General features: G+C 37.1%; 1 protein-coding gene across 1 annotated transcript in view; it reads right to left on the bottom strand.

Moving 5' to 3' along the window:
• The window catches only part of LOC310715767 (fibroblast growth factor 14-like), a 72,115-nt gene extending 51,742 nt beyond the window's left edge, over nucleotides 1-20,373 (bottom strand). Inside the window, exon 1 of the mRNA XM_083522452.1 lies at nucleotides 19,308-20,373. Within this exon, the coding sequence (XP_083378578.1) occupies nucleotides 19,308-19,752 (445 nt within the window). The 5' untranslated portion in view covers nucleotides 19,753-20,373. The remainder of the gene's footprint in view (nucleotides 1-19,307) is intronic.
• Nucleotides 20,374-23,218: the final 2,845 nt, after the last annotated feature.

The following is a 23,218-nucleotide window of genomic DNA, read 5'->3' as shown; positions in this document are numbered from 1 at the left end:
TGGTATCATTTCCTGGCTCTCACACACCACAGACGTATTCTAGTTTACAAAGTTAACATTGATCAAGGCAGAAGGTCAGAAAAAAAATATAGTTAACCTGGATGAGACAGAGGGAGTCAGCGATGTAAATCACCTGATCATCATTTTTTCTATGCTTGTGTTCTATATGGTGGTTGTTCAGCCTGGATACATTCATTAGATAACAAAATTTGAAATTAGTTTTGCATTTATATATTAATATGACGTGATGTCCAGTTAACGACGTGACACTAAAACAGGTAGTAGCAATACCTGTTTTTTTAATTAAGTAAATGTCAGAGCCCAAACCTCTTTACTTTAACTTGAGTAAAAAAACTTCTACTTCTACTAAGGATGTGTGTACTTTTGCCACCCCTGGTGTGTACAGTCAACCCCCGATAATTCGCGTTTCGTAACTCGTTGTTTAGAAAATACACGGTTCAAATTTAGAACCTAACTAACAGCAAGGTGCAGAATATCTTGAAATTTGCAGGAATTGATAGCCGGACTGAAAGTTAGGAATAACATTTTAAACTATGTTTTCACTAACAATTTTAGGTGAAAAAAATTAAAGAAACACAATATTATATAAAGTGATTAAATCTAATGTCTAGATGAATTCACTAAGGTACCACAGGGACTTCGGGGGTACGTCCAAAATTTGCGGTCTTAGAAAGTAACCCCTGTGTGGTGAGTTCCGGGGGATCACAGTATCTTACAAAACTCGCCACCGGTTAGCTCGTCAGGGACAAACTTACAGTTATAAAGAACATATTTATTTTTATCACCACATTATCTGTGTAAAGCTGCTTTTTAACAATATTCATTGTTAAAAGTGCAATACAAATAAACATGAATTGAATTGAATTGAAAAATGTTGTCCTATGGAAATCTGCTTGCCTAAGACTTGTTTTCCAGCTGTGTGTGTGTGTGTGTGTGTGTGTGTGTGTGTGTGTGTGTGTGTGTGTGTGTGTGTTTAGAATTGTTTTGAATTTAGTAGTTCAGGGACTATTGTAGACATTTTGGGGTTTCAACCTTCAACCATCTATATTTTGTGCCTTAAACACTGAGCTACCCACTGCCCTTACTTTTGGAGATGCTGAGTTCCATCCCAGCCACTTCACATTTTGCAGCAGAACATCAACATCTACCTCTCTAACCCCATCAAATCTCTCTGGCATTAGCTGTACCTTGATACTCATGAAATCCATAGACTGGCACGGAGGCTATAAATAAGTTCAACTTAACACCAGGAATGCTGACAGAACCCCCCAATTACCAAACACATGTAGAGACATGTACAACTCCAATTTCAAAAAAGTTTGGACACTGTGTAAAATGCAAATAAAACATGCTGAACTGTCCTGCAGTCGAGACCTTTCACCAGAAAAACACAACAAAGGACAACCAGAACTGTTGAGCCCTTAGAATCCTTTATCATACACATATAAAACAAAACAGTCCTCTTACAAAACTTTAGCTACTGGTCTCCTAAGTTCCCAGATGTCTATGGACAAGACATGTTGCTACACAGCATCAAAATCAGAAGTACCTTATTTTTTTCCTAAAATGTTATATTGGTTTATGAGTTTATTATATGTGCACATCATTGCATTCTGTTTTAATTTGCATTTTACACAGTGTCCCAACTTTTTTGGAATTAGGGTTGTAGTATTAAAAATGTAGCACATTCCCAAAACATATCACACAGCTATGCAAAAGTAAAAAAACTGGTCTGCAGTTTCATGGTCCCACATTGTTCATTATTTATTGCCCATTAACATCAATACATTTACTAGACCCCCTTTCTTTTTAAATATAGAGATCCCAGTTTGCCAGTCCAAAAGTATTTTTTTTGAGATCTTTAAATTAAATACTTTAAGTTTAATTATCGGGAGAGTTTAGAGATCTAGAGGAGGAACAGTTTGAGGGTTGGGATGGCAAAGTCTGTTATTTATTTAATATACATTTCTTGAGTTTCTCATTACACTAATGTGAGCCTGAAAACCTAAAACTTAATACGTACGTTAGTATTTTTACACACACACACACACACACACACACACATACCGCCATTAAATGCAACAACTTGACAATTAATTTTATCCTAAAAATCCTCTACTTACACCACCCCACCATCAGCGTATTCATCATTCACACATCGCATAACATGCTCACTGGGACATTTCTACAGCTGCCATTATGCATCCTGAATCCTTTAAAGGCCTATATTTTTATATGTGGGTTAAAACACTAATCTATTAAAGGTTTTAAATACAATAATCATTATGAAATCAATATCACAGTATTCAACAAATTGCATACAGTATATCCATCTTCTGTATTTCTTTTCTCTTCATTGTCTTTTGTTATCTTTTGTATATTACAAATTCCTGTGCTATCGTATATCAATACTAATGGTTTCTTTTGGCTTTAGACATTTCACTGCAGTCTCCTATTATTCCACCTCAAGGAACTCGTAGGTAGTTAAGTTTTAATTAAACTTAAAAGGCCAAAAAAGACATCCTATCATTACATGAGGCCCACAATTGGCATTAAATCTGATTCCCACTGAGCAGACATTCAGAAGAAATTATGTAGTGAAGTGACAGAATGATATACTAGGTGTAAGGCAGTATGTAAGACAAGACCATCCAGCTAAGCACTTTTGATTAGATTTATTACTGCTTCAGCTGTTACCAATATGCTAAATACTGTAATTAACATATTCATCAAATTAACATAATTATCTTAAAACTAAAAAACAAATGCAAAAATATATTATTACGTGAGCTTTCCTCTGTGATCAAACATGATCTGCAATGGTAGACTTTGTAGTCATGCCACTTTAGCCATGGTGGTAATCAAATTATTTTCCTGTTCTCTCTCTCTCTCTCTCTCTCTCTCTCTCTCTCTCTCTCTCTCTCTCTCTCTCTCTCTCTCTCCCCCCCTTCTTTATATTCCTCTCTCTGACACTAATACAGTTCTTTCTGGCATGCTGCCAGAGACACAGGATGACTGTCAATGCTTATTCTATTAAAGGTTTGTTGAAGCAGGACGCTGACTGGCTTGTGGCCAGCTAACATTGATTTGCACAACTGAACATCATCCAGAACTTAGCCCACTCATACAGGCAGTGTGTTTGCACATCCCACATCACACGCATTCCAAGCAATATAAGGTACACATCCTGGAGGTTAACTAGAGGTCCTATGAATGTTGAAACTGGTGTTTGATTTCTAAATGCTAAGGGCAAAATTACCATAAAGTATCAAGTTTAGATAAGCACTTAGTTTGGGCCAGCAGTCACTGTCTATTAGATTAGCTTGCATCCACAAAAACATTGATAAATGGATGTATGGAATGACAATGCTACATTTTGTCTAAGCATTTTCTGAGTGAAGAAGACAAAACAATTCACAGATCTGTAATCTAAAACCAACACATATACAAATGGATGAATTGTCTATTATTATAACCACAATTTGCCTTTATAGCACGGTTGGACCAGTTGTATCTCAGCATGGATAAGCTATAGCTACCTGAGGGGCATGTACACTATTTTCAGCATGAGTGACCTTGATTTGAATTTGCAGATTGTCCTCCAGATCTGTTGCACTAACTGTAAATAGACGCATAACCGTATGTGTACTTTGGGACATTCTATCTTGCATTGTATAAAGGCCTCAAAGAGTCAAAGTCTTTAAACTCTCTGAACTTATTGGTTGGGACACACACACTTTTCACTCTGATAACTACATACCTTTCCTAATAGCAGTTACTAAATAATATGCTTAGAGCACACTTAAATATATAACATGTTAATAATGAAAGTTTAATAATGAACGTTTAATCTTCAGCTGACATTGAATGAACAAATGTACAGTTAAAAGAAAAAGAAAGTACATCCCTATATATAAAAGTATTATAATAGTTGTGTGATTATCATCCCATTCTATAAGCAAACAAATATCCTTAGGAGACAAATTTTAATATGTAGTAAAGATTACAAATAAAATGAAAAAGTAGACAAACCAGGTGGGAAATAATAAGTGCACTCTTCCTACTTCCACAATCATTAAGAGTGTAACTATACGCATAGTGTTACTAATGCAGTGTATAGATTATTTGATCAAGAAGTATGACAGCGACTATAACAGCTAAACCTCTATCAGTTCTGGGGCACTCAGATGTGTCTACCTCATGCCAAGAAGAGATTATATTAACTATTACTTCAGAGTCAGAATTGTTGCTGTTTATAGGGTTATAAGGCCATTTCCAACAAATTTCAGTAAAATTGTGAGCTTTCATTACTACAGTTGATTTTGTGTGTTCCAGCTAATTCAGTCCAAATTTAGTCCAATTTATGCTCAAATATATAAAGAAAAATAGCTACATTATACGAAGATCTCTTAAAGCACATTAACAAAACATGTTTGGCTTTCACTGAAATGATTGCTATGAAAATGCCACTTCCCTCCAAAAAGAATATCACAGCATGGCTCGAGTTGGGAATCTTAAAAAAAGAAATCTTCATGATATTGTTAACAAAACAAAAAAAGCCATGTGGCAAAAGTTTGAGGAACTTTACAATTATACTTCTGATGGACAAATATTCACATTTGGTGATATGGTATATTTTCAAAAGATTTAGTGTTGATTTTCTTGGTTTCCTTGGTCTATTTTCATCTGGTTTCATTCTACCTAGATAATCATTTTACCACATGCTGATAATATCACTAGTAGGAAATAGTCTTTTTTTTATTACTACCTAAAGATGCCATCATGTTGCAAAGATTTTACTTGAATAGCACCATCGATGCTTACTGTCATCTACAATGTATAAATGGCTAATTCAGTTCTCTGCTCTAACTAGATATATTTGTTGTTTTCATTACTTCTGTATTGGAATTCTCATCAATTTGACATTGAACATCCCTGAAATAAAACCTCTTTCTCAGTGATTGTTATCTTTCAAATGTGAATTCATGATTTGTTTCTCTTTTATTAAATGCCATTGTAACTGCACTAGCAATGTCCCACACAGCTGCTAATGTCTCACTGGAATTAAAATGTTTTTCTGGTTAATGTTTTCTTATTAGAGGTTAGTAATTTGCAAGGGCAAGATGTGCATTTCATACATAGGCATTTAGTGGTGACCTACCTGAATCAATCCACCTTTTAATACAATCATTATGACACCACCGCTAGAAAAAATCATCAATATTATAGAGAAATGCAGTATAACAATGAGCGCTGCATCACAGACAGGCATCTCGTGCTGTAAATATGAATGTCATTGCTGAAGCAAAAAACTCAATTAACACAATTCAACATGTCCTTTACTGCAGCCACACCAGCACTGCGTACATCATCTCTAGCAAAAGCTTTAATGTTATCCTCATAAAATGAACCCAGGTTTTCTGTGCATTACAGTATTCCTGAGAATTTGAAATGAATGCAAATTGTGTGTTTTTGTGCAAGTTCAAGAGGAAAGAAAACAAACGGAAAATCAATTTCTTCTCCTCTGTCAGCCATTGTGCAGCTATTACAGCTTTGAAAATACACATGAATATGTTTGAGCTTGTGCAGTTTGCAACACGTGTTTTGTGAGCTCTGATTAGTGTGCTCTCTGACAATCCAATCAAAGGTCATGAAAATGCTGATGTTATTGTGCACCTGCTAGATGGCCTCAGATTGGCCAACTTGAAATCTGATTGGTTAAAGCAACCGCTTTGGATTTTATGATACAGGCACCTGCAGTCATGACTCTCAAGGCTCATGGCAGATTCTTTTAAACCTAGGCAACATGTGATGTGATAGATAAAATCTGAAACTCTAACCTAAACCTACACTTGGTTGCACTGCTTCTAGGAAAAGCTAGAAAATGTATAAAATCAATTATTGGAATAATTAAATACATACAGTGCATCCAGAACGTATTCACAGCATTTCACTATAAAATTTGTTAAATCTTAAGTCAGTGATTGCGATAGAGTTCAGGCCAGCTGAGGAGGCCTTTCTGGCCCTGGTGGCTTGCCACTGTTAATTTGTCATTAATTGACTTACAGTAAGAAACATTGTGCCAGTCCCCTGTTGTGCTTGATTCATAATTCAGTACCTTGGCTGGGAAAGATTATTTATAAGATTCAATGGAGTCTCAGTTCATACTGAACAACCTTCAAGAAAATAACTAACATTTATTTAATTTTTTAAAAACATAATAATAGCTCCAATCCTCAACTTTCACTAGGTCGGCTTCCTCATATAAACAACACCAGAGGCTAAAAAGATGCCTACCCCACAATGAAATACAATCATTTTGATAAAGCTGATCATGCATTTGCAAACAGGACTAAATAAAGGTGATAGACAGGTACAATCAAGTCTGCAGGAAAAAATAAAGCCTCTATGTGCAATTATGTGTGATAAATGGATTGGCAACCTGCCCTTTGTCTGGTCTAAGCAATAAAACCATTGAAATACACACAAACACACTAACACACACATAGACTAAACAGAAATAGACACTAATGAGACTACTCCTACTGGACACAAAATTACCATTTAATTGCTAACATTATTAAAATAAGCTGATTTAATTATAATTATGATTTCACCTCACTGAATAATTACACCAACATCTATCCTTTAAAGTCATTGTTTAGTTTATTAAACCTATGTACATTTAAAGCAATATTTACTATAAACATAAATGTCATGCACTGATACATTTAAATATTTCCAGTCAGATTTCATCATTAGTTATTCTTATTTATTTAAATACATCATACATAAAGTCAAGTTCTCTTTCACCTGAAATACATTGAGGACACTGTGCTACATCACTGGCTTGACATCTGATTTTCACAATATAGCAACTCATCATCTGGTGCAGACTTGTGTGATCTGCAGTGTTTTCCCTCTGAGAACCTTTGAATGTATATTCTTTAAACACAGTTGATATTTTGTTAATTTTTGCTAATCACTGCGTTTGATGTACTGTATTTTTTATTTTCTTATCACCTGGTGCATCTGAAGAAAAAAACATTACAAGGCTTTCTTGCTAACAAAATTTCTACACAGATTTGAGATCAGTTTTGAGGTTTATTTATTAAAAACTCCAATAAGTAAGATCATCAGCCTCGCACTGAGTAGAAGCTTCTGTCAGGTTGTTGTAGTGATTTTTTTGGCTTTCAACAAGTTTCTTATATCTCCAAGTAGCCAGATTTAGGAAGTCCTTCCATTTAAGAAGTATTAGGGCTTTATGGGAACGTTTAATGCAGCAAAATTTTTTAGTAATTTTTTAACTTTTTAGCCTCACCAAGATCTGTGTCAAGACACAATCCGATTTCTAAACTCTGAAAGTAGGTTTTTGACCTCATGGCTTTGTTTTTGCTCTGATATGCATTTTCGGCTGAAAAGATGATTCAGAAAAATTTTGTGCACAGCTTATTCAATTAAATTCAATTCATTTTTATTTGTATTGCGCTTTTAACAATGAACATTGTCTTAAAGCAGCTTTACACAGATAATGTGGTGATTAAAAGTGAATATGTTCTTTATAAGTGTAAGTTTGTCCCTGATGAGCAAGCAGGTGGTGACTGTGGTGAGGAAAAACTCCCCGAGATGGCATAAGGAAGAAACCTTGAGAGGAACCAGACAATCTTATATCTTATGAGAGACATTTTCATAGCAAAAAAAAAAAGTTTTAAGTATATTTAACTATATATTGACTACAAATCAACTATAATATATAATATATATAACTTTTTTTTTTTTTGTGTTTGCGAATCACGGATGTTTTTTGCTGTGTCATAATGAGGTATGGATTGTAGATTAGTGGAAACAATAGCATGTGTTTTAGCATACATTTTTATTTTTAATTTCAGTTGTGATGGTTTTGTCAGAACCAAATTCTACAGTAGTCCAGCAAGTTTTAAGTCTCTTTCTATAATACTCCAGAACTCATTTATCCCCAGTATTTCCAGCCACTCTGAAAGACACATATTTTAATAGAAAGTCAAATACAGCCTTCTTGTTGGCTGGAGTACAAGAGAATTACACTTAGCACAGTGTTGTAAAACCATTTCAATAAATTCACCAAAACGTAAAAAGTAAAAAAAAATTGTTAGTTTGAAAAATTACCTACAGTATTTGTATTCTAAGTAGCTACTCAATGACTACACTTTGTTATTTGTCAATAATTTCTACCAAACTGTTAATACACAACAGCTGGTTGATTACTTGATGGGTGTCCCACAGTGATGGGTAAAAAAAATGTAAGTACAGGAACATCAAGAACCAGCCAGCATGTCACTTCCTGTTTCCATGGACTTTTTAATGCCTTTGTTTAGAAGGCAATGTAAGGTTAACGTCACATACCTGGTTCCTCCTTGCCAAAAACCTTGCGTATCTGTTTTTCAGCTATTTGAACTATTCTGTCAAGGTCCATAGTGATGTCCTCTCTTTGTCTGTGTAACCCAATGATCTTTTTCCCTAGTGCATTTTAGTCAGTTCCCCCTCCCTGCTACTTATCAAGACTATAAATATACCTTTGTGTAACATATATAAGGTAGACGCAGAGGAACTGATAATATCCACATTATTATTACTTGCTCAGACAACTGCTGATCTCTAACAATGAGACAAAATTAAAGGTTTTACAGATAATCTTGCAAACTTTGTGGTGAAATAACCTTTCTATTTTAAGACCATGTTGCCTATAGACATTTTTTCCTCTGTAATAATAAAGTGTGAAAGACTTGAGATGCTTTCAACTAATAAATGAAACCATTGCAATGCAGCATTAATAGGTCATGGGAATGTTGCATAAATGTCCATTTCCAATGTCCCGGTTCCATAAATCAAATTCAATTGTGAGGAATTTAAAAATATTGCATTATACAATAAAAGATTTATCACAAAGAAAGATATACTCATCTTCTAAAACAAACACAGACTGAACTTTTCTTAGTTAAATCTATTTTGAGGAATAATAAAAATTGAAGTTATGTCCATTTATTACCAATATATTTTTTTCTAATTATTATGCATAATTGAAAGCACTTAATTTTGGCATGGGAAATATTCTATGGGAAAATAAAGTTTTACAGAGTAAAGGCACAGAGTTTTATTAAACAGCTTCAAATTGTGAAAATGAATAAATGCAGGTTTAATTCAATCCCAGACACCCTCTACTTTCACTTGTGAAGCTTATCACCCTGACAGCAAAAAATTACAGGGATTGAGTAACTCTTTGAAGACCTGCATCTCTTAAAATGAGGTAGCGAGGTCTAAACTTAGACCTTTCACCACTCATTCAAACAAGTCCAATTCTCAAGTGGATAGAGTACACTAAGATTATTTTGTATTTATTTAGATAAGGTAAAGGAGTTATCTCATAATAAAGGCATGTGTTTTGAGGTTATGCAACAGAAGTGCTTGTTAGTAACTAAGTAAATAAAAAAACATGATGAACATGATGAACATTATATTATATAGCAGTCATATATATATATATATATATATATATATATATATATATATATATATATATATATATATATATATATATATATATATATATATATATAATGTATACAAAAGTATTTATTCCAGTTTTACCATTGTAATTTGCTAACAATTCATTTTTTTGGTTTAGTAAAGGAGAACACATTATTTTATCAATTTACAGTTAAATATAATATTATGGTTTGTCTGCAAAACTATTAGTTCTTCACCTTGTAATGTTACTGTGTAACATTACAAGGTCCTGTCCTAAAAATGTTTAGATGGCTTCAAAGTTTTATTACTGGGGATTTCTTCCATATTGCAATATTGCACAGCAAAACGTTTGGTGGAAACCAAAGACACGGTGATGGAGGGATGATGATTTGGGCCTGTTTTGCATTGTCTGGACAATATGCAGTCACTGGGTTGACCATGAGCTCGCTTGCGTCAAAGTATTCTAGAGTCAAATGTGAGGCTACTGTACGACTGCTAAATCTTGTACAAAACTGGGTCATGCAACTGGACAATGATGCCAAGCACAAAGTCATAAAAAAAAATTATATATATATATATATATTGCGTTGTTGTTTATCTGCGTTTGGGTTCCCTGGTGGTCTAGTGGTTAGGATTCGGCGCTCTCACCGTGGTCCAGGTTCGATTCCCGGTCAGGGAACCGAACCCAGCCATTAGGGTTGCACAAGCCAGTGCAGTCTTAGTGCCGGTCCCAAGCCCGGATAAATAGGGAGGGTTGTGTTAGGAAGGGCATCCAGCGTAAAAACATGTGCCAAATCGAACATGTGGATCACAAATACAGATGATCCCCTGTGGCGACCCCTTACGGGAGAAGCCGAAAGAAAGTTTATCTGAGGTTGTATTCACCTAATTCTAACACCAGATAATACCACATAATTTTAATTCTGTCCTGATATCTAAAACCATAGAATTCATAAAGGTGCACTTTCATTTTCACAAGATCTTTGGAGATGCGCTGTTGTATCTGGCACAAAGTTGTTAGCAGCAGATCTTGCATTTCTGTAAGTTGTGAGGTAAAACCCCCATGGATAGGACTGGTTTGTCTAGCACATCCAACAGATACATGTTTAAAGTGAAATTTGGAAAATTTAGGACAACATTTTTAAAGAATTTAAAGCCAACACCTTAAGCAATGTTCCACCTTTTTCTTCAGTATGGCAGGATTAATATCCTACTTAGATATTTAAACGGTAATAGGGAATACCCATAAAGGCGTGTACTTGCAGGTGGTACATGTGTTGTATGCCAAAGTGATTCAATGATTTTAATGTTATGGCAGGAAATATTGGCAAGACAAGATATGCCACGCTTAAAAAGTGACTAGGTGACTAAGCAGTAAAATCAAAAAGTACTTCAACAAAAATGTGTGAAACGTAAGGCAACACTAATTCAATGAAAGTTTTTTGGGGTTGTTTCTCACTTTCAGATTTTTGTTCTCACTTTATTTATTATAAAACACACACACACACACACACACACACACATATATATATAAATATATATATATATATATATATACAGTGAGGAAAATAAGTATTTGAACACGCTGCTATTTTGCAAGTTCTCCCACTTAGAAATCATGGAGGGGTCTAAAATTGTCATCGTAGGTGCATGTCCACTGTGAGAGACATAATCTAAAAAAAAAAATCCAGAAATCACAATGTATGATTTTTAAACTATTTATTTGTATGATACAGCTGCAAATAAGTATTTGAACACCTGAGAAAGTCAATGTTAATATTTGGTACAGTAGCATTTGTTTGAGGTCAAACATTTCCTGTAGTTTTTCACCAGGTTTGCACACACTGCAGGAGGGATTTTGGCCCACTCCTCCACACAGATCTTCTCTAGATCAGTCAGGTTTCTGGCCTGTCGCTGAGAAACACGGAGTTTGAGCTCCCCCCAAAGATTCTCTATTGGGTTTAGGTCTGGAGACTGGCTAGGCCACGCCAGAACCTTGATATGCTTCTTACAGAGCCACTCCTTGGTTATCCTGGCTGTGTGCTTCGGGTCATTGTCACGTCGGAAGACCCAGCCTTGACCCATCTTCAATGCTCTAACTGAGGGAAGGAGGTTGTTCCCCAAAATCTCGCAATACATGGCCCCGGTCATCCTCTCCTTAATACAGTGCAGTCGCCCTGTCCCATGTGCAGAAAAACACCCCCAAAGCATGATGCTACCACCCCCATGCTTCACAGTAGGGATGGTGTTCTTTGGATGGTACTCATCATTCTTCTTCCTCCAAACACGTTTAGTGAAATTATGACCCAAAAGTTCTATTTTGGTCGCATCTGACCACATGACTTTCTCCCATGACTCCTCTGGATCATCCAAATGGTCATTGGCAAACTTAAGACGTGCCTGGACATATGCTGGTTTAAGCAGGGGAACCTTCCATGCCATGCATGATTTCAAACCATGACGTCTTAGTGTATTACCAACAGTAACCTTGGAAACGGTGGTCTCAGCTCTTTTCAGGTCATTGACCAGCTCCTACCGTGTAGTTCTGGGTTGATTTCTCACCTTCCTTAGGATCATTGAGACCCCACGAGGTGATATCTTGCATGGAGCCGCAGTCCGAGGGAGATTGACAGTCATGTTTAGCTTCTTCCATTTCCTAATGATTGCTCCAACAGTGGACCTTTTTTCACCGAGCTGCTTGGCAATTTCCCCGTAGCCCTTTCCAGCCTTGTGGAGGTGTAAAATTTTGTCTCTAGTGTCTTTGGACAGCTCTTTGGTCTTGGCCATGTTAGTAGCTGGATTCTTACTGATTGTATGGGGTGGACAGGTGTCTTTATGCAGCTAACGACCTCAAACAGGTGCATCTAATTTAGGATAATAAATGTAGTGGAGGTGGACATTTTAAAGGCAGACTAACAGGTCTTTGAGGGTCAGAATTCTAGCTGATAGACAGGTGTTCAAATACTTATTTGCAGCTGTATCATACAAATAAATAGTTTAAAAATCATACATTGTGATTTCTGGATTTTTTTTTTTAGATTATGTCTCTCACAGTGGACATGCACCTACGATGACAATTTCAGACCCCTCCATGATTTCTAAGTGGGGGAACTTGCAAAATAGAAGGGTGTTCAAATACTTATTTTCCTCACTGTATATATATATATATATATATATATATATATATATATATATATATATATATATATATATATATATATATATATTGCTATTAATAACTGATCATTTATTTTCAATTAATTATTAATATTAAATTATTAAGTAAGTCAGCAGCATCTCAGCCTGAGTTTGCAATATCTGAACAAAATAAACATTTAAATGTTTTAATTTTATAAAAAAAAAAAAATCACGCTATTTTAATATATTGTACCAGCTCCAAAACTATCTGTATATGAATAAATATAAGTTCATATGAATAAAGTCACATTTAAAAATTCAAGCTGCTGGAAATTAAAGAAGTAAAAAAATTCTTATCAAGCACTTTGGTTGGCGAGATTACAGTGTTTATCAGGCAGGTCCCAGCCAAGCCTCTCGTCGATAATGCAAACTCATCCGATATATTCATTCATTCATTCATTCATTCATTCATTCATATGCACACACTGGCTGAAGAATGTTTTTATTACATAATGCTAGATATCAACTAGATTTTTTTTTTTTATCCAGGATGGATTAGTAAATGTATGCCAACATGTTAAATCATGGATTACCAGACAACTGCATTTTGAATCAGGAAAATGTAGTACATACAACTGGGGAAACCCCCACGCGCTACCATGAAACAATTTACCAGTACATAAAATAGGACTAAGAAATTAAATCCTGCCCAACATTATCTCAGAGGTGTGTTGTGAATGGTCGAAAAAACAGTTTGATTAGAGACTGGATTGTTTGTTCTTATTGAGTTTTCTCTACATCACTCTGCCTGGATTTTTCACTCTAAAAAAATGTTTGACTTTTTCCCAGCTACATTATCAAAGCCTGAATTTCAGATAGTAAAATTCATCACTAATATATATTTAAATTCTGTCTTTAACTTTGCATCTTTTTTTAACATTAGAAATTTAGGTTCAGGTTCTGTTGTATCTAATTTCACTCCATATTCACTCTCAAGGAAAACAAAAAGCAGAGGTTATTGAATGCACCTTGATGACTGAAGTGATTGTAGAGTGTAAGCACTCTAAAGACAAGTGCATTGTCATAGTGCCACACAGTCTGATGCGGATTATGTGATGCGCCTGCAAGATCTTCTACTCGACTTTTATCATTTTCATTCTTATTACTCATTGGAAAATCTCAAGACTTTGTGAGAAGGACACAACAAGGCCACATTTTCATGGTCAAGCACTATAAGGCCTAGTTTTAATCCTAGGTCTGAAATAACCCGAACACTGCAGTGCTTTATTTGAAGAAGTAGCCCAAAGCAAGACTACTACAGGACTGAAGAGCAAGAAGTGAAAGACACTAAAGCACAATTATACACTGTATATGAACTGCCATAAGCAATTACACTTATGTAATATTAGATATGCCTATCAAGATTGGATGAAACTGGTTTAGGATTGGTTCATGCATTACATCAACGTCATCTATCGGGATTGATTCATGCATTACATAAACATGAAGCAATGCTTGATGTAATATTTACAGCATCCTTTGAAACTGCTTGGTAGGGTTGCCCTGGTTTAAATTAGAGGGCTGGCTTGTTTACGGAAAGTACATCTAACTAAACGTATTTGAAAATATCATGAACAGGTGCAAACAAAACCAGTCCCAGGGACATTTTCATTACAGACTAATTATGAATTTAGGACATTTAGCTGTGGCTGAGGAATTGTCTAAACCAGAATTCACACAAGAAACACTTCTGGTTTAAATCTGAATACAAACACATATGGATATTTGAAAGACTACGGTTTGAGAAAGGAGATCTGTGATACAGTTTCAAGCCCTGTGCACCACAGTAGACCAACATAACCTTTGGAAATTAACCCAATCATAAAATGATTAGGAACAAAGTATGTGAAATTTCTCAGGGATATTATTAACATGATATCATTTTAAAACCCATCATTCAATAATAAATGTCTTATCACAGGATAATGGGGGATCAGTCAGAATAAGTGTGTTTATCTTCACTGCTATGATTACTTTTAAAAGGATTTTGACCACCCTTGCTAAAAAAAAATCCCTCAACAACAAAAGCTACAAGTTTCACCTTTTTTGCAGTCAAAAGTTTGGCTTTGTCAACATATTTTAAAAATTTATTATTTCATTAAAGCAATCAAAATCTTTAAGTGACATATCAATATTGCCTTGAATTCATTTCATATTAGGTTTTAACAAGTCAGTTTTCTAACGCAAGTTTTACTTCTTTGCTCTATCTATTACAGCACTCTGTGTTTGGTAACTGCAATACTATAATAAGCTTCAGTCTTGATTAACAAACCAGTATCTTTATAAACATACAATGTGAAAGTGAAATCTGAAGGTACAACTTGTGATCCTCACCGTGCTGACAGTGCTATATTTCCATTTGTTCACCAAACTGTACCAAAAACAAGACTAAGCAAATGTTTGTCAGGTGTCAGTAGTGCATGTGTATATATATATATATGTGTGTGTGTGTGTGTTTGTGTGTGTGTGTGTGTGTGTGTGTGTGTGTGTGTGTGTGTGTGTGTGTGTGTGTGTGTGTGTGTGTGTGTGTGTGTGTGAGCCCATTTTTTGCTTTTGCCAGCAGTGTATATGATGTAAATATTCATGTAGACCTTTTTTTGATTGCTTGGTGCTGTTTCAGGAGACATGAAAACCAAGAAACCCACTGGGATACTTCTATTACTAGGGGTTTATATATCAGTCCAAACAGTGTGAGGCTTAATGGCACTGAAAATAAAGACACTGTTGAATGTATTTTACTTTGCCTGGCCACATATTCAGAGCTTCACAATATTGGTTTAACACATAAAATTGAAAATCGTTTCGGTTAATAAGCCATGAAATTTGTTTAAAATCCTAATGTTAAGCGAAAGCAAATATTGATTGATACTTTTTTAATATATTGCAAAGGGCCTCATATTAATAAAGCTGTGATTTTTTATATCATGCTTTTGCCTACAACTATTGAAGAGGCTTTTTTGACTATTTAGCAGTTGAAACAGTTAAACTCAGGTCTCATGGAGTAGATTTAAAGGCATTATGCAATCTGGTTTAGTTTGTCATGATGATACTAATGATTGGCTTGACATGATCTACCGAGATAGCACAATGATCTGTGACATCTTAAGTGGCATGTGTATGATAAAACTAGACAACATTTTCACAAAGTGGCTATTAATATTATTAACCTAAATACTCGATAAGTACTGGATCGAATACTTTTCAGGTTATAGAATTTCTGTTCTGGGTCTAAAATTTACATATGCATTATCCTTTAACTTAAGACATCTGACAATAAAATAAAATAACTTATGCAAATGATTTTCAGAATTCAGGTTTTTTTTTTTTACACAGCAAAACCTTTAGAATTGTGATCACCATATAATTAAAAATGTTAACAAGAAGAAGAAAAAGTAGGTCAATAAAAAGGGTTGCAAAAAAAGGTAAAAAAAAAAAAAAATGCTGCAAAATAAATTATGAACACTTAGATGCTAAAATCCTAGGAATACCTTTTTGCCACTTTTTGCAGTTTTAAAGAACTCCTTTAAAACTGATTTTTTTAATGTTAAAAGTGGGCATGAGGCTCAATTAGTAAGGGACTTGAAGCACCAGCTAAAAACAGGTGCCAATCAGAGGTTGTATGCTACTATAATTAGCAATAAGGCTAATAATTTATAAGTTTAGGCAGTTGGCCCTTACTTAAATTGCAGTTAGATGATATTTATAAAAAGTAGAAATGATATTTATGCCAGGTAATTGTCTATCACATACCTACAATTACACTGCCCCCTCCACACCTGAATTAAATCGAGTGTTTAAGATATACTAAGAGGGGAAAAATCACACAGGTTAATAAGTAATACTAAAAGGACCTAAATGGTAAAAGTATCTATGGGTGGCTAATGAAGGTTACTATGTAATATATTTTTCTAATTCCAATTTCGATTCCAAACCATGTTATAAACATTTGAACTCACTGAAAGGGAAAATGTAATCAAGTTACTAAATACACACTAAATGTTATTTGAAAAAACGGTTGTTTTTTTAGCAAAAGCTAATACGCATAATATGAAAAAACAACAAATGTTACCCTATAAAGATCCTGTCACTTTTGTATCTTGTCAGCTTCTGCATTATCTGCCGATATACAACTTGAGTGAATAAACGCTATATGTAGCAGAGTGAGCAATAAATCAGATTAGCTTCAAAGTTCAGTCTCTCAGATTCAATATAGAGTATATAAAGATTGACCCACTAGTCGGTGTTCAGGCTTGGTAACATTAGTCTAGAGGGATTTAATCATGGACATATTTAAATTTTACAGGCTGTTGATATTTGGCAATAAGACGCTATTTTTGGTTTAAACAGCCAAGTCCTCTGATTACCTCAGATATAATAAACTATTCAAAACATGGGTGGTCTTATGAACTTGACCACAGTGCACAGGCACATAAACTCCAATACATTGTCAAATACAATAGAATTGTATATGGAGCAAGTGCGGATTTGATCTATCTATCTATCTATCTATCTATCTATCTATCTATCTATCTATCTATCTATCTATCTATCTGTCTGTCTGTCTGTCTGTCTGTCTGTCTGTCTGTCTGTCTGTCTGTCTGTCTGTCTGTCTGTCTGTCTGTCTATCTATCTATCTATCTATCTATCTATCTATCTATATATATATATATATATATATATATATATATATATATATATATATATATATATATATATAAACATGGGTGGTTTTATGAACTTCACCACAGTACACAGGCCCTATAAAGATTGGCTTCAAAGATTATCTCGAAATTCTATTTATACATATTGGCCCACCAGGCAATGTTAAGGCTTTATAACATTGGTCTGGAGGGATCTGAACATGGACAACCTTTAGAGAATATTTATATATATTTCAATTTTACAATCCGTTTATATTTGGCAATAAAATTTCCTCTGTCCTCTGATCACCTCAGATGTTATATTACTACTATGTTACTACTATATAGTAATATAACATCTATAACAACTATTCAAAACATGGGTGGTCTGATCAACTTGACCACAGTGCACACCAATACACTATAAACTTAAATACCTCATCAAATATAAAGTATATAATACGTTTTTCGGTATTGTGTATACCGTATGTATGGTGATTTATTTGACATTTCCTTAATTGCACTGAACATGCTGATAAATGATTCCTCTTTCATGTCCTAAGAGCATGATTGCAGAATTGCAAAATTGCTGTGATTGTGAAAAGGTAATACCGGGGTGTTTATTTTTCATAATTAAGACGTATTTTAGGAATGATCCCAAATATGCCAGGAACTAAAACAAATATTTGTAAAGCGCACATCAACCGGCACAACGTGCGTTCATAGGGCGTGCAAATAGCGAACCTGGCAACCTGTTTCGATTGGACGCATCAGGACGCATCAGGACGCATCGCCGTCCGTTTACACTACAAACACGACGTGACCGCCTGCGTGCCACATCACATCTAGACGCCGTTCACACCTTGTAATAAGTCCATATGACTTCCATGCCCATTGGATAAATGTGTGTGAACGGACCAAAAGGTTATAACATCAGACCCAGAAGAAGAGGTCCCATTCCAACTCTCAGCTAAATGAAGTTCTATCATAACTCGAGGTTTATTGCGTGGCCTTCAACACGATTAGAGATCACATCATTAATATGTTGTGACATTCATCTTCATTCATCTACTTTGGATGCGGTTTTGCGCACAGACCTTCCACCAAGTCTCCAGCTGGTTTGTTGTTTCATAGAAGCCACGACAAAGTCTGGGGTAGTATAAAATAATGGTTTTGTTTGTTTGTTTGTAGTGATTAACTGTTTTTGTTTTGAGCTTGTAAAGCTGTGCATTTATTGGACCATTGCGCATAATAAATATGTGCTATTTCCGTCGTTGCTCACGTCATAAACTGGCCTGGGAAGGGGGTGGGGGGAAGACCCTCGTAGTTCATTCGCAATAGTTTGGCGTGATTCGCGTGCGTTTTTGCGGCATGGATCCCATCCCATCCATCTGATTGAGACCTGATTAAGCCACAAAGCTTTGCACTACTACAGTAATACTGCGGTACCCGTTTACACGCTGACAGTCTGGAGACATGGGGGGACAGTAGAGAAGCGCGCCCGCACACAGCAACAAGCGCCGCAATCACAGTCTGGGGTGCGTCGATGATCTAATGATCTGCTGATCCCGTGGCGTAAAAGTTGCTTGTCCGATGCAGAAATCAGAATCACATGTTCTCGGATTTTATGCATGATCGGATTGGAGTGCTCAGTGCATTTTTTTTTGGAGCTACGCCTTTGAATGCTTGGCTGCGAGCTGTGCAATAACTTATCAATACACAGACACACACATGAACACACACACACACACACACACACACACGCACACACTTGCGCAGAAATGCAACTGTATTAAAACACTCATCACTGTGAGAAACGCACACTCGAGCTGTCAAAACCGGGGGAGTGATGATAAAGAGGACGAGGAGAAGGGAAGGAGGTGGGGATGGTAAGGATGTAGGTAGTACACACACACATACACACACACACACGGGGGTGCTTACCACTTGGGTTCTTGTTTTTCTTAAGACTCTTGCCACAAAGACACTGCAGCATATGCGATCCTTTGCTGAAAATGTTCCAAAGAAACCACATTGATTTGGGCGAAGAGAAGTACAGCAGCCTATGCGCCCTCATAGGGAAGTGCTCTTTGCGCTTGCATAATAGCCCTGCCGGATCCGTTCTGGCGCACGAGAACGCTACTTGTACCATAGAAAACGCCGCGTGATCCCCCGGCTTGTCTGCGTCTTCCCCCTGGTGCTGATGTAGCGCGTGCCACGGCGTTAGGACGGCGCTCGCACTCGAGTCCGACTCTTTACCAGCGTCGCAGCCTTCCCGGCGTGTCCGTAACCCGAGCCGACTTTTTCGATCGCATCGGTCGCGCGGGGGTGGGAGTGTGGCTTGATCACGGTGCGGCGCGAGGGCTTTCAGCGCAAAATAACATCGCATATTAGTTTGGCGCTCCGTGGTAAAGGGTGGGATCCCGATCCGCGCGGCGTCAGGAAGCCAGGAAGCGAGGGCGCGTGCCTTCGTGCATGAGGACCGCAACGGGAAACCCCAACTAAGCACATCGCCAGGGTTTCTGCGTTGTCTAAACACCCCCCTCCCTTTGCTTTTTTTTTCTTTAATCAAACATTCACAGAATTCCAGAATTTCAAAACTTCAATCTTTTTTGTGTGTGTGTGTCTTTCCCCTTTTTTGGTTGTATTAAACTGTCCCTCGAGCACCGGGAGCCCGTTTCCGAAAGTGCGGCGCGTCCGGTGCAAACGTGGCTGCGCAGCGTTGGAGCCGCGCGCCTGAGCACGATGCGGTGGTGTGGCTCCAAATGAGAGACTGGAATCCCATTACGTAGACACGTGGCTTTCACAGGCGGCGCGGACGCGACGCGACGCCTTCGCCCAGACCCTTATCTAGGGCCTCCGTCGTGGCATCTCGCTAGATCCAGATTCATCGCAGCGTCCAGAGGGAGTGAGGGAGGAAGGGTAGGGAGGGAGGGATGGAGGGAATGGAGAGCGAGAAAGAGGGAGGGAGGGAGGGCGATCACTTGGCGCGTGCACTCTCCGGCATTCTGGTGGGCTTCATCAAATTGTATCATTGTATCGGTGATGCTGTTACGTGTGTGTGTGTGTGTGTGTGTGTGTGTGTGTGTGTGTGTGTGTGTGTGTGTGTGTGTGTGTGTGTGTGTGTGTGTGTGTGATCGGGAGGGGGGTTGGATGTAGAGGAAACGTTGAGAGATCGGCGCAACAGCCGCAGTGGGTCTTTGTAAGTGAGCTGAGTTGAGTGGAAACGCCGAGATCTTCCACGCTGTGGTTCTGCAGTTTGATAAATCGAGCCAAATAAGCTTCTCTCTTCTGCAGCCTACATCCCTGCTTAATGATACGATGCAGCTTTTCTCCACTGCAATCAATCAATTCCGTTTAATGCATGTAATTGTAGTATGTTGCTGAGAACACTAATTCCAGGAATCATGCAGTTCTGTTGGGCAGAAGTTAAAAACGTCTCTAATGGTCCTAATTCAATTCAATTGTATTTGAAGAGCGAAGTGAATATTGTTACAAAGAAGCTTTACATAGATAAAAAGGTTATAAAAAATATGGATTTATATTTGTAGTTTTTATCCATAGCAAGTTTATTCCTAATGAGCAAGTCAGTGGCGAGAGTGCCAAGGAAAATCTCCCTGAAATAGTATGAGAAAGAAAATGTCCTTTCATTATTGTTCCATCATTGTTGAGGTGCTTAAATGCAGAACTGAGCCATTGCAGCAGACTGTTCTTGAGTTGCTCAGTAAGTTCGTAGATCTTTAGGCGTAGTAGAGGGGCGAAGTAGAGGGGCGACAGAAAAAAAGAGGATTATTAAGTATCCTTATTGTTACATAAAAGAAAAAGACATGACAGTGTGATTAGGGTGCGAGTAGGGACTCTGGCATGACTAGCTATTCTGGACCAGCATAACTAAAAGGAAGTGCCAAAAATTAACACAGACATGAGAGACAATGGCATAGAGGACAGCCCACCACAGCACCATCAACAAACCTGAGTGAACGTGTGACAGTGGGGGGACGACAGCATCCAAACTCCAAAACACTCGGATCCCTCCATATCTGCTACTTTACCTAGGAAAAACCTACTGAAGAGTTCAGTTCCTATCTTGAAACAAACAAAAAATCTAGTCTGCTTCTTGAATTTTTGCATTGAATCTAATATATATTCTGAACAGAAATTATAATCGATAGGATATTTCATCCACAGACAATGCAGGTATCAATGCAGGCTCAAGGAAGAGAAGGAGAGGAGGAAGATGTCTACAGAGACAGCACGGAAAGGAGAAATGTGCTGCAAGTTAGAGCAATAAAGGATGGAGATGGAAATGTGTTGACTAGTGAGGAGAGTGTGTTGAGAAGATGGAGGGAGTATTTTGAGCAGCTGATGATCAAGAAAAATGAGAGAGGGAGAAGGTTGAATGGTGTGGAGATGGTCAAGCAGGAAGTGGATAGGATTAGTAAGGAGGAAGTGAGAGCAGCAATTAAGAGGATGAAGAGTGGGAAGTCGGTTGGACCAGATGACATATCGGTAGAAACATGGAGATGTTTAGGAGAGATGGCAGTGGAGTTTTTATCCAGGTTGTTCAACAAGATTTTGAAAGGTGAGAGGATGCCTGAGGAATGGAGAAGGAGTGTGCTGGTACCGATCTTTAAGCATAAGGGAGATGTGCAGACCTGCAGTAACTAGGAATAAAGTTGATCAGTCACACCATGAAGTTATGGGAAAGAGTAGTGGAAGCCAAGCTGAGAGAAGAGGTGACCATCTGTGAGCAGCAGTATGGTTTTATGCCGAGGAAGCGCACCACGGATGCATTATTTGCTTTGAGAATGTTGATAGAGAAGTATAGAGAAGGTCAGAAGGAGTTGCATTGTGTGTTTGTGGATTTAGAGAAAGCGTACGACAAGGTGGAGAGACAGGGGTTATGGTATTGTATGAGGAAGTCATGTATGAGGACAGTGTGACAGCAGTGCAGTGTGCAGTAGAAACGACAGTCTGGTTCAAGGTGGAGGTTGGACTGCATCAAAGATCGACTCTGAGCCCGTTCCTGTTTGCAGTGGTGATGAACAGTTTGACTGACAGGAGTCTCCGTGGACTATGATATTTGCAGGGGATATTGTGATTTGTGTTGAGAGTAAGAAGCAGGTTGAGAAGAGCCTGAAGAGGTGGAGGTACACGCTGGAAAGAAGAGGAATTAATTGAGTAGGAGTAAGACAGAGTACATGTGTGTGAATGAGAGGGAGGGCAGTGGAGTGGTGCAGTTGCAGGGAGAAGAGGTGGTGAAGTCGGAGGAGTTCAAGTACCCGGGGTCAACATTGCAAAGTAATGGTGTTTTAAAGAAGTGAAAAAAATGTAATTTAATTTGCTGAAAAAGGAATTTTTCACTTACTTAAATTTTTTTCCTGTTTTTGGCAACCTCCCGTTTGTTACCTCTGTCAGTGTATTGCTTACTTTTCTACCATTTTAGATTATTTACTGTACTTGAAATGCTTAATTCAAAATCAAAATAAAAACATGGAAATATTGGGGTTTCTTAAACTTAAACAGCCAGTAAAGTATGTACACATAATGGTATTACACTTAAAATTGCTAGTTAATTTAAAGTGTAGCACCAGTTGTCAAATCTTGTGCTGTATAATATGAAACTATAATTAAATTAAAATTTCTTGATATTTACAACTAAACATGTTGAAATTTGCACATTTGATGGTAGACCACCAAATATATTTAGAGGAGCAGAAGTATAAGGCCAGATAGTCTTCAATTAAATAAAAGTCAATTATATTGGTTTGGTTGCATATCCATTACTAGCCAGTACATGCTTCTATCACATTGTTTGTTTTAGTAGCGTTTCTCTATTCAGACTCCTTTAGAAG

Source organism: Silurus aristotelis, assembly GCF_946808225.1.
Source record: "Silurus aristotelis genome assembly, chromosome: 20".
Classification (NCBI taxonomy): domain Eukaryota; kingdom Metazoa; phylum Chordata; class Actinopteri; order Siluriformes; family Siluridae; genus Silurus; species Silurus aristotelis.
The sequence above is the reverse complement of the archived record's forward strand: the minus strand, read 5'-3'. Positions and strand labels throughout refer to the sequence as shown.